The sequence below is a fragment of the Mustela nivalis genome (assembly GCF_964662115.1).
Source record: "Mustela nivalis genome assembly, chromosome: 4".
Lineage (NCBI taxonomy): Eukaryota > Metazoa > Chordata > Mammalia > Carnivora > Mustelidae > Mustela > Mustela nivalis.
The window spans coordinates 117,247,704-117,261,074 of NC_139023.1; the positions used below are offsets into that span (position 1 = coordinate 117,247,704).

Sequence of the window (13,371 nt, forward strand, 5' to 3'; positions counted from 1 at the left end):
ACAAGCTTCTTGGCAGCCCAGTTTCTACCCTTTTGTTTCTTTTGTAAGGAATGAGGGGAGATTAAAAGTAAACAAGAGAAACAGTTTTAAGAATAAAATTCTATTGTTTTCTTCCAAGCAGCCAGCAAAATTCTACGATTACTAAAACCAAACTGTCAGCACCCAAGCAAAACTGAAACTCAACTCCCTTTCCTGTTCTCCTTTACTATACCTGGGATGATATAATACTGACCTACTTTATAGAACTATAATGAGGATTAATCAGCTTAAAAATGTCAATCTCATCCAGAGGAAGAGAGATTATAATACCTATAGTTAACCATTTCTAAATTAACAAATGAACTCAATCTCTTTTATCACAATGCAAACCACTGTTAGTTAAAAGTAACACTGCAAATTTTTAAAAGTCACAAATAACACCTCACATTAAAGAATATGCCGAGGTGCCCGGGTGGCTCAGTCAGTTAAGCAGCTGCCTTGGGGCTCAGGTCATGATCCCAGGGTCCTGGGATAGAGACCCCCATCAGCCTCCCTGCTCAGCGAGGAGCCTGCTTCTCCCTCTACCTTCTACTCCCCCTGCTTGTGTGCTCACGCTCTGTCAAACAATTAAAATTTTTAAAATCTTAAAAAATAAAGAATATGCTCATTAATAAGTATGTACTTTCTAAAACTTTCAGGTATATTTAAAGAAAGTAGGCTGACAAAAAGAGAAAGAGAGAGAGAGAGAAAGAAACTAGGCTGAGTACAGACAGGAAAAAGTAAATTTTGATGACCCACCCCAGAAAATAAAAATTATTGAATGACATTGGCTCCTGAGTTCCAGGCCTCTGAACTAGAAAGCTGTCCACTCAGCTAAAAGGAAGTCACCACATCCCATAGGGTTTGATTACTTCCACCGCCATCGTCATCATCATCATCAGAAAGGTTTTCACAGCCTCCTGGACCACCTGCCACTCCTAATGAGAAAGGGATGGGGTTCCTAACAAGACAGTGTTGAGATAGGAACATTTCCTATGGCACCTTCTGCCTTTTATTTCTGAGTCATGCCGGAAGAAACAGGCACTTCAGTAATGGGAAGTCATTACAGGGTGGCTTCCCTTTCCTTCCAACTCAGCTAGTTTGCTTTTCCCCAAAAGCTGATCAACATGACTGAGTTACCTCGTCCTTCAGATGCCTGAGAGGAACTTGATAAACTAGTTGAAAGTGTTACTTCTACCAGGGTTAGCAGCAACCACAGCTCTGGAAATTGACACTTTTGAGATATTCCGCTTTATAAACCTCATTTATCAAACAGTGGGAGACCTGTTACATATGGGAATGGGCATTATGGAAATGCTTAGTTTGAATACAAAATGTGAATGTGAATTGGATTAAATTGCCTGCAAGGAAAAAAGGAATGAATCATAGACAGGAATCAAACCCGGTTGCACAGAAATGTTAAAGTCTGCTTATAAATGGTTACCTTTGAGGTTTCCTATGAAAAGGCTTCCCAGAATGTCAATGCAGAATTTGAAAAATTTAACATTGTGAAGTTAGATGAAATAATTGCACCTACCATAGTTCTTGCCTACTCAAAACAGAAAGAAAGGCTGGAAGAGGTTTACATAAATGCAGATATCCCGAATAACGTAAGGATTAGCTGAAGCTAAAATCCCCGTATGAAAAATCTGAGTATGCATGAAGAGAGGAGACCTGTGGGTTTGTGTGAAGAATACAGTGCTGACAATGTGGCTGGGTGGGAATAAGAGAAGCAGAGTAAACAAAGGTAAAATTCTTGAATTTTTCTCCTACGGGCAACCAATTTCTATTTTAGTTCAAAAAATATTTCAAGATGTGCTTAATGTTCAGTTATAGTTTAGTCACTTTACTTACAAAAATATCATAATTTGGGGGGAAAAAACTCATGTTTTGCTTGCTTTCTTAAGAAGGGGGAAAAAATTAAAAATTTAAAAAGAAGGGGAGGCACACAAGTCTTCCTGTAATTCTGTGACTCTATATTGTCAGAAATTAGAAGAAGAATTCATGGACAAAAACATGAGGAAATTAGTAATAATCCCATAATGCCCTTCATCACTGAAACTTATCCCTGATTTGGGAGGAGAGGTAAGGTTGATAATCACAATGTGATGCGGAGAATGAGGGAGAGAAAAGTCATACAGAACAGTTATAATTCAACTGGTTTTTGGTTTTGTTTTTTTTTAAGTGGGACATTGAATTTAGATGGGACATTGAAATTCTGCCCATAAAAAATGCTTCTGGGAATCACAGGGCTCTTTGCCTCTGGCCAAAGCACAAATGAATGTGTCACAGAGGCAACTAAGCTAGAAGCCCCGGCTGCCCAACACACTGGGAAAATCTCAGAACTTCATATCCAGGAGTTTCAGGATTTGCTGTGTCCTTGAAATGCCCTCTCTTCATCACACACAGGATACACACAGGAAGGTGGTCACGTAAGTACTAAGAAATAAGAGAAATGAGGCAACAAGAAAAGCACAGTAGCCTCGGGAACAGCAAAAGCAATAGGTAACTATTACATGTTCTCGAGAAAAAAAAGAAACCCTCTAAAATCACTGTAGAGTGCTTTACCACTGCTATGTCACAGGTATAGGATTCCTCCTCAAAAAATGAGTTTGTGTCCCTTGCAACCATGACAATTAGACACAGTGTGTACAAGCTGAACCACCAGCAGGACAGACTCAAGGCGCATGTTCTTTTTTTTTTTTTTTTTTTTTTAAGATTTAATTTATTTATCCAACACAGAGAGACACAGGGAGGGAGACGCAGGCTTCCCACCGAGCAGAGAGCCCGATGTGGGGGCTTGATGTGGGGCCTAATCCTAGGACCCTGGGATCATGACCTGAGCCCAAGGCTGACGCTTAACAACTAAGCCACCCAGGTGTCCCTCAAGGAACATGTTCCGACAGAAGAGTCTCATCCCATCATCCCGGTGCATGCCCTACCCCATCTTCTTCCACCTTTCCTTCCCCCTCACTCTCTTTAATCCTTCACCCTACAAAGTCCTTTGGTCTGGGCAATGGTGTGGAATTGAAATCATAAACCTGCCCACTGTCCCCAGAAGTGTCCTGAGAAAGTGGTCTTCTATCAAGTTCCCTCCCCAAACAGCACGGAGGTTCCTTGGCAGTAGCGTTTCTGCAGGCTGGGGCCAGCAGTGGCTGCCTGAAAAAGGGTCTGTCACTGACTTCCCCTCTCTGCCTAGTGGCTCTCCAGGTCACAGTTCTCAGTAAACACATGGAGAAAACAAGCTCATTCTCTTTTTTCCAGTCATTAAAAATAAACCCAAACAGTCCCCAATTTAGAACACACCTACCAACAAAAAAAAGTTAAAAGAGAGGGAGGTGCCCACCCACATAATCTTTCCATTCAAAGAGGAACTATTCCACAGCTGCTATGGAGTTTATAATTAACAGACAAGCTTAACCAACAACAGAAGTTTCTGGAATCTACTGTTATTTACACTAGGACCTTGCTTATTACAAATTTAGATTACAAGCATGGGCTGGATTCTGTGGCTGAATCCAAAAGCCTTCTCGACGCACCTCTAGCTCAAGTCTCTTGCAATCACTCAGCCTTGCCTACAGGGAGCGGCTGCAGGCTCAGGAATTGGCCTGACCCAGTGTGCAGGCAAGAGCAGGGACTGCTCCTGCTCACTCACTCCCAGAGCCCACAGACCACCCACCGCCAGCTCCACGGAGCTGTCAGGAGGCTCCTCCGGAACAATGTCGCATCGCACTGAGATGCGTTCACCATGGTGCCTCCCACGGGTCCTTGCCATCATTGGACTGCAAGCTTTTAGTTTCCTTTCTAACCAGCCACCCCAGGTCAGATCCTCTCACCCCAGGTTCTAAGACAAAGGTGGGGTGGGGGAGGCCACCACAGAGGGCAGAGTCACAGAGCAGACAGACAGGAAGGGGAAGCAGGGCAGCCCTCACAGGCACTGGTAGCTTTGCTGAGTTGTCTTTATGATTTGAATCTACTGCGTCAAGAGCTACATTACAACAGGGAGTGAGTCTCCTTTTACAGGAAAGGGAACTGAGCTCAGAAACTCAGTCAGAGACCGGTAACACCTACACCACCTTTGCCTGACTCCAGAGTCCACCCTAACTGCGTCATCTCTGCAGTCCTGGAAAGATCTCCTCCTGGTCCCCAAAATCCTCCCTCCGAGGCTGGCCATGGTGAGGACAAACCCTTCGAGGATCATTGGTATGAAATGGGCCTTAAAAGCCTCTAAGTCCTGGCTGAACGTTCGCATTCCCACAGGAAGAAGTGAGCTCTGGGAATGTGACTTGCCATTAATCCCTCTCTAGGCATTAATGGTTAGATTCCGGCTCTCACTTGGGGCAAGAATAGGAACTTCGTGTGAGTTTTAACAGAGGGAAGGGAAAGAAGGCTTTAGTTTTTGCTCTTTTCCAAAAAGAAAACCATTTTTAGAAATCAAAAAACTTTCCCACATATTATACTTTTATGTTCATTGGTAAAACACATAATGGATAAGAATTATTAATTCAATTAGGAATTGGCAGCACCATTATCGAATTTTTATTTTCATTTTTTTAAATTATTATTATTTTTTATTTATTTGACAGAGAGAGATCACAAGTAGGCAGAGAGGCAGGCAGAGAGAGAGAGAGGAGGAAGCAGGCTCCCTGCTGAGCAGAGAGCCCGATGCGGGACTCGATCCCAGGACCCTGAGATCATGACCTGAGCCGAAGGCAGCGGCTTAACCCACTGAGCCACCCAGGCGTCCCTCGAATTTTTATTTTAATGAATAACAGAATCTACTAACATTGAAAAATGGTAGCATCAGGTACATTGTACATATAAAGGTGTACAAACATACGGCCCATGCTACAAACTCCTTCCTTGAAATCCTAAGAGCCCAGGGCCCATAAAGCCCTGACAGAACATTGAGATTTGCTCCAGGTGAGTAGGCCTGATGGGATGTCTTAGGGAGGGCTCCAATGAGGGAACCTTGAGGCAAAGAATGGGGAAGGAGCCCACAAATCATACTTCACATACTTCATAATTTTGCTTAAGATTAGCTCTCTGGGGGTGCCCAAATGGCTCAGTCATTAAGCGTCTGCCTTCGGCTCAGGTTGTGATCCTGGGGTCCTGGGATGGAGCCCCGCATCAGGCTTCCTGCTCAGCAGAAAACCTGCTTCTCCCTCCCCCGCTCCCCCAACTTGTGTTCCCTCTCTGGCTCTGTCTCTCTCTGTCAAATAAATAAATAAAATCTTTAAAAAAAAAAAAAAAAAAAGCCCTACAGCCCTTTATCCAATGGTCAAATTATAAATTTATAAATTAATACTGACATTTCGGCAGGTGAACTATGGAACACAGCCACTTGCTATGGGAGAGAATAAATATGAGAAAGGAGAGAGACAATGTGTCATGGAAAAAACTGAGCTCATCCTGATGCCAAACTGACCCTCCTAGACAAACACAAAAGAGTAAAATTATCTAGAAAAAAAAATATCAAGCCTGTTCTTTAATGAAGCTTCTGTACGTTCACTTGATTTGGATTGAATAAAAAAGATAACAAGTAACAACAAAATGACACACACCCACATTAGTGTAAAAAACACAACACGGCCACAACTGAACACACTTCCTTATCATTTCTCACCAAAGGGAGACCCATTTCAACATCATCACCACCCCTTCCAAAAATCCAAGATGAGAAAGTACCTCATAAATTCTTGCTACATCTATACTGAAGGTCAAACTCACACAGAAAAAGTGGGAAGAAAATAAAATGAAATCACTGGACAGACCCTATATGTACAGCCCCTTGCACCTTCCATCACGTCTTGCCACACTATTCAACATTCCCTCAATAAGGATGGCACCTTGACAGCTATGCCTTTAATAAAAAAAAAAAATTCACAGGGTACACTCAGGTGTGAGCAATAACTGGGTGTTCCTGCCAAAGGCATGCATACACACACACTTGCTAAAGTCCAACTGTGCCTCTTACTTGACCCCCCGAAGGCAGAATGGGTCCTGCTCCCTGGCTCCTTCCAGCATAGTCTTCAACTTACCTCACACATCCTTCCATGGGGAATTCCTACAGCCACACCATAACCACCTCCCATTCACCTATCTCTTCATACCCAGCACAGTGCTCATCCCACAATGCTACCGGAAAGTGTGTTGCCAAAAACTGGTGAGTGAATATGCAATCAGGGAAAACGTTTCCGATGTTGACTGTGTGAGGGTTACAAATCCACAAAATGATCATACTGTCGCAGCATTCGATTACTGGGGAAAATCCTTCTCTAACTCTGTATATGTGCTGCCGAAGCGAGCACTAATCCTTCTCTAACTCTGAACTAACTCATCAACCTCCCTCCCCTGGCCAATGATATTCTATACGTTATCTAATAAGACAAAAAAGGATATCACACAAAAAGACTTGATTTGAACACAAAAGTTCCACACGGTAAGGATCCCTGCACCAGGGAGGTGCAGGTAATCGACTGGGTAGGTGATCTTCAACCCACTCTCAGCCTTTCTCACCAATCATGGAGGCGGACTAGGCATGCTCACCTGGCTTATTTCCTTCCCTCTCGTGGCCCAGCTGCCCCTTGGTGTTCAAACCGCAGGTGTAAACTTCCCCATCCTCCAGCAGGAACACGGAGTGGTTTCCTCCACAGGCCACTTCCTTGACGCTTCTATCGGATATGAATCCACACACTTGTGGCTCGGCCACAATCCCCTGCAGGTTGGTACTGATCCCAGGTTGGCCCAGAGACCAATATCCCCAACATAACATTGTTCTGATCCTTCAGGGAGTCATGTAGCCTAGAAGAGAGTTCTGTAAAAAAAGGTTAAAGAAAAAAACGGGTCAGAGAAAATCACTTTTAAGTAATAAATATAATCACTTAAAAAAAAAAAAACCCTCCTCTTAATATTCTTCAGATACCTTGCATCTCAAAATAATACATATTCATATCATGGAAAATATTTACAGTAATGATGCTATTTTTGTGTTTCAGTAGGAGTTTAAAAAAATTTCTAAACAAATTTTGTTTGTATAAATGAATAGTGAACACAGACAGAATGTGACTTTTAGATCGCTGATAAGAAACTCCGAGTACAGGAGAATCGCTAAAACAGTATTTGCAAACCATTATGGCAATAACAGTCTGGAAATCATCCTACTAACTTCATCCTGTCATTTCACCGTGCCCCTTTTGAGTTTTCTGCTTATTTCATGTTTTGAAATTTTTTGAACTAATTAACTCCTTTAGGTTAGCTTGGATAGTAATAATTCACCACTTGAAACAAAAACAAAAAATGAAGAAAAAAATGTTATCTTCTCTGTCATTTCTTCTTATTCATCCTTGTGGCTCTGAGTCAAGCTTCACTTCCTACCTAAAACCCTCTAGGGGTCATTCCAGCCACAGGTGGCCTACATCCCTCTGACACAACTACTGTCTTGCCTTGATTGGAGACTTTCTCTGTATCTTAACTCTTCAGCCAGATTTTAACTCCCTTAATTAGGGACCCCAGTATAAGAGACCTCTTCGCTTTTGCAGCTACTCAATCAACTCTTGGCTGATCGCTGCTGACTCCAGTCCAAAGTTTCCCCACCTTTTAGAAATTTATACTTCCCTTTCAATATAAATAAAACCCAAATCTCATTGCTCTCTACCAGTTCACATTCACTAGAATGGCTATAATCAAAAGGACAGATAATAACAAATGTTGGTGAGCATGTGGAGAAACGAGAGACTTCTAGGTTGCTGGGAGGAACGTAAAAAATGTGCTGGTCCTTTGGAGAATATTCTGGCACTTTGTCAAAAGCCTAAATATATAGCAACCATATGATCTGACAATTTCATTCCTAGGTGTATAGCCAAGAGAACTGCAAACATATGTCCACACAAGAACTTGCCCAGAAGGGGGACCTGGGTGGCTCAGTCAGTAAAACGTCTGACTTTGGCTCAGGTCGTGATCTCAGGTTCCTGAGGCTGAGTCCAGTGTCAGGCTCCCTGCTCAGCAGGGAGTCTGCTTGATCCTCTAGTGCATGCATGCTCTTTTTCGCTCTCTCTCAAATAAATCTTTTTTTTAAATTTTTTTTAAGATTTTTTTTTATTTTTTTTTTAAGATTTTTATTTATTTATTTGACAGAGAGAAATCACAAGAGTCGGAGAGGCAGGCAGAGAGAGAGAGAGGGAAGCAGGCTCCCCACTGAGCAGAGAGCCCGATGCGGGACTCGATCCCAGGACCCTGAGATCATGACCTGAGCCGAAGGCAGCGGCTTAACCCACTGAGCCACCCAGGCGCCCCTCAAATAAATCTTAAAAAAAAAAAAATAGTATACAAGTGTTCATAGCAGCATTACTCGTAATACCAAAAGGCAAGAATAAACCCAAATACCTATCAATTGAGGAATGGATCAACAAAATTGGGCACTTCCATACAGGAGAATATTATTTGGCTACCTATAGTAATGTTATCTGATGTATTCTTTGAACTCCTAAGGCTTTCAGGAAAGGTATGGAAAACTCAAAATAAAATATAAAACTGAATCTCAAGATACTTTCTTAATCACAAAGTTCTGTTTCTTCCCAAGATTTTTATACCTTGTCTAGACTCTCGAACTAAAAGGACATTCAGCTTAACTGTTATTCTTTGAGTTAATTACAAAGGGACATAAGATGAAACACAAGCTGGGGTGGGGGGGTAGGATATACATGTTAAAAGACCAGCAAAATCACATAATCTTTTCATAATTTAATTTTCCCAACTAACTTCGCTCATCATTTTTAATGTTTCATGAATTCACCTTATCCCGCCTACCAATAATTACATAAGCAGCATCATAGAGCTTACTACACAACAGTCGCTGTGCTAATAAGCATTTTATATTATTTCATCCTCACAACAATCGTGTGCCATAAGTACTATTTTTAGCTTCATTTTCAGGTAAAGCAAGCCTCAGACAGACTGAGAAGCATGCTCAAGGTCACACAGCTAGAAGGCGCCAGAACCAGGCTTCGAATCTAGGCCTGATGCCAATTTCCACAGTCTTCTCCACTGGGCTGCACACTACCCAAGCAGATTTACCAGTCACCTACAGGGGCAAGGACACAAAAATTACTTGCAGAACAACTAACTGTCGTCGGGATACAATACAGGATGCCCTGCAAAGTTGAAAATAAAGTTGCCCTCTAAGAGTGAAACTAGTCAGAATTAAAAGATAATGGCTGAGATTGGGCAGCTGTAGCATTAAGCCATCCCCTTAACCAGCCAAGTACAAAGAGTGCATCTAAAAATATGACATCAAGAAGCTATTATTGTATGTCTGCAAGAAGATCTACAAACAATGCTCGCAGCAGCTTTATTCATACTAAACAAAAATGGCAGAAACCCAAATGTTCATCAACAGGAAGCTGGATAAACAGATTATAGTATATTCATACAAGGAACACTACTCATCAAACAGGGGAAGGCACATGGCTGAAAACCACTTAACCTAAAATAAAGCTGCAACTCAATGTGACACAATCTTTCTGAATAAGAAAGGTTTAAAAAATATTCCTCAAGGGTGTTATCAACTGCTTTTTCTTATCCAAGTCCCTCTTCACCTAGTAACAAAAATTCACTGCTCTCTTGCACAAGGATAAGATTGGCCAAGCCAATCAAAGAACACCACTCCAGGGGCAGGAGGCTGGCTCACTCAGTTAAGTGGCTGCTGCTGGCTCGGGTCATGATCCCGGGATCCTGGGATTGAGCTTCTCCCTGCTTCTCCCTCCCTCTCTGCTGCTCCCTCTACTTGTTCGTGTTCTCCATCAAATAAATAGATGAATAAAATGTTTTTAAAAAACCAGGGGTGCCTGGATAGCTCAGTGGGTTGGGCCTCTGCCTTTGGCGCGGGTCTCTCTCTCTGTTTCAAATAAATAAATAATTTTTTTTTTAAAGATTTTATTTATTTATTTGACAGACAGAGATCACAAGTAGGCAGAGAAGCAGGCAGAGAGAGAGAGGAAGGGAGAGCAGAGAGCCCCATGCGGGGCTTGATCCCAGGGCCCTGAGACCATGACCTGAGCCGAAGGCAGAGGCTCAACCCACCCAGGGGAGGGTGGCACCCCAATAAATGAAATCTTAAAAAAAAAAAAAAAACCCTATAAGCCATACACATGACCCCCACCAAGCCAGAGAAGGCCACCCGTAAACCACAAGACATGACTGCAGCAAACCAATGCCCCCTGAGCCATTGTGATTGGTTCAGGGATAGGATCAGAGTCACTGAACTCTAAAGGAAGACTGCCATTTGCCTCTGAAGGATGACGGAAGCTGCTGGAAGCTCTGTCCCTGCCACATGAGGATGCCTTTGAGACATTACGACTCTCCCAGCCAGAGTTTCAAACACAAGAGACAGAACGAGTCCCAGTACTGTTCCTTAGAGGGGGATCCCCCCTTGCCTGGTGACAGGACCACCCCCTTCCCTCTTCCTAGCTGCAGCTGTTCGTTATTCGTGGACTCCATGCACGCGAATCTACCTTCGTTTCAATTCTCATACTGTAAAAATGTGGTCTTTCTGCCATCTATTTTGTGTCACACTTTTCAGGTTTTTATAGTTTTTTTTGGTGATTTTGCTATTTAGAATGCCCCCAAGCACAGCACTGGAGCTGCCCAGTGTTCCTAAGTCCTGGAAGGCTGTGCTATAGCTCAGAGAGAAAACACATGGGTTAGACAAGCTTCCCTCGAGCTTGAGGGACACTGCTAGTGGCTGTGAGTTCAATGATACTCCACCAAGCGTGGGATGTATCTAAGGAAAGGAAGAAGGAATTCACTGATCTCTACACACAGGGGTTGCACAAAGTGCTACTGTAACCCATACAGTGCACATGGAAGCCACAGAGAAGATGGAAAAGTAGCTGAATCTGGGGATTCATGAGATGAGCAGCATGTGTGGTAGACAGCACTGCTGGCAGGTTGGGGCCAAAGGAAACACCATCACATTACCAAGGATCTGAAAAATGCTAAAAACTCTCTTGGCTAGTGTTTTGTCATAAAGAAATATTGTCTACAATTGATCATTTGTAAATATATATATAATTTGTAAATGTTTATATATATATATGTGTATATATATATATAGATCACTTGTATACAAACTGATCATTTGTTAAAAAAAAAAAAAGAAAAGAAAAATATATACATAAATAACCTAGGTGCCTAAAGAGAAATGCACATAAAACACACACAAAATGAGGTTATACATGGACCCACTAAGCAGAGGCTCTTAGCAGGAACCTCACTTACCCCATATCTCTAGAGAAGCCATAGCTCAGTACTCATGAATTCAGTGTTTGCAGCGGCTTTGTGGAAAGTAACTACCACAAACAATGAAAATCAACGGTAGATAGTGGAATCTCCCTTTTTTGTTTATTTAAGATTTGTTCAAATTGGGGCACCTGGGTGGCTCAGTCATTGGGCGTCTGCCTTCCCCTAAGGTCACGGTTCCAGGGTCCTGGGATCGGGCCACATCGGGCTCCCCGCTCAGTGGGGAGCCTGCTTCTCCCTCTCCCACTCCTCCTGCTTGTATTCCCTCTCTAGCCATGTCTCTCTCTATCAAATAAATAAATAAATAAGATTTGTTCAAATTAGATTTCTGTCATTTGAAATTTTAAAAAGTCCTGACCGATAATATTAATAATTACATTATTTTTAATAACAGTAGGTAAGACTTAATTTGAGCTGACTCTGAGTCTGGCACTTTTGCTCTGTGCTTCATAGATACTAACTTATTTCATCTTCTGTGAGGTAGGTGCTGCTATTATCATGTTTAACTTATAAATGAAAAGAAGGGGAACCAAAAACAAAACAAACAAAACAAAACAAAAGGATAAAGGTAAAGAAAAAGAAAAAAAGAATGAAGGGTCTTGACTAATTCACACAACTAGGCAATGGCAGAATTAGGATTGAAGCCCAGAGTCTATGCTCATGACCATTATGTCATCTAATAAGGAACCTAGAAAATAAGGAAGTAGCCAAGGGGTCAGAACTTCCCAATGTCTCCAGCACCATGCAGAGGGAAAGGGTGAAATGCTAAGTAATCACTGCCCAAGAGTGGAGGTGGGTAGATAGGACTCCGTAACGTTAGTCATTAAATTCACCCAGCCACTTGCCTTACGTAGATTCCATGATTAACAAGCAACCTGAAATAACTTGGTTTCCAAGGCAGCTTCCACTATGGGGAAAGAACACCGTGACCAGCTGACCCAAGTGTCCCAGTCTTCCTGGCATTCTACTTCTCATTATCAATTTGGCATCCTGGATGTATTAGCTTCTTGTAAGTTTGTTTGGCACGAGTCGGTCCTTGAGAAGCAGCTGAGCTCTCGGTGCTCTGGCCAGCTGCAAGCCTGAGGAAGCCGTCTGACGTGTGGCCTCAGCCTGATTCAACTACCATTTATTTCAAAAAAGACAACTAGAACTGTTATTCAAGAAAACATCAAAAATCCTCCCCACCTGAGTTACAGTAATGGAATTTTCAAGTAGTCAAATAACAACTACTTACTAGGAGGAGTAACAAACGAGGAACCACAAATAAAATATATTCCCATGAATGGATTAAAAATCCTAATTAGAAATGTGATCTAAGTCATCATGAAGCTCTGCCAAACCTCTAGCAGGAGGCACTAAAATCATCTAGCTTTCAGGAGAGAAGTTCAGGGCAGTGCAGAAACCAGCCATTAATCTCGCTTTCACTTAAAAGTATACTCTGGAAGAACCCGCAGCTCTAGTAGCGACTGGCATCCGTGAATTTAAAGTCTAGCTTCAGCAGTGTTCCTCATCACTTGCCATTTTGCACCTATTTTTCCTCACTCACTGTCTCTCCCTTGCTCCTGGAGGAGTGGAATCTTCTCCCTCCTTCCAGAACACACAGTTACGAGCAGTGCTGCAGAAGAACCCGGGGCTGCACTCTGGCTCGGCACCTACGCCAGCCACTGCAGTCCCAGCCCCTCCTTTTCCTGCCTGATCTCCCGGTCACAAAGCAAAAGGAAGGAAGACGTTCTGTTCCCTCTATGTCTCACCTGGTACTTTTCCCAGCCCTTCTCCTCATCTATTTTTGGTAAAAGATTCAAGATAATCTCAGCAGGGTTTAAGGGTCAAAAGGACTAAGGTTCAAGCCTGAATTAACTACATGCTAGCAGTAAAGCCTTGGAGAAGATATTTAGCCACTGTTTCCTGTCTCCTGTCTCTAAAATGGGGAGAAGAGCGCTTAGCATGATGCCCAACACACAGGACTAAGTGAGGAGTAAATGTCAACTGCTGTACCTGTACCTCCCTAGGCCTTGTACTCTTCCCCGAGGCCCTCAGCAAACAGGATAGCCCGCA

At 42.6% G+C, this 13,371-nt stretch overlaps 1 protein-coding gene across 2 annotated transcripts in view; it reads right to left on the reverse strand.

The window, feature by feature from the left end:
* The window catches only part of HERC3 (HECT and RLD domain containing E3 ubiquitin protein ligase 3), a 122,363-nt gene that overhangs the window by 102,769 nt on the left and 6,223 nt on the right, over nucleotides 1-13,371 (reverse strand). For both annotated transcript variants that reach the window (XR_014310591.1, XM_082726603.1), the window contains exon 3: nucleotides 6,568-6,835. Coding sequence is in view for 1 of the 2 variants with exons in the window: in XM_082726603.1 (XP_082582729.1) it covers nucleotides 6,568-6,793 (226 nt within the window). In the remaining variant the exon portion in view is untranslated. The remainder of the gene's footprint in view (nucleotides 1-6,567; nucleotides 6,836-13,371) is intronic.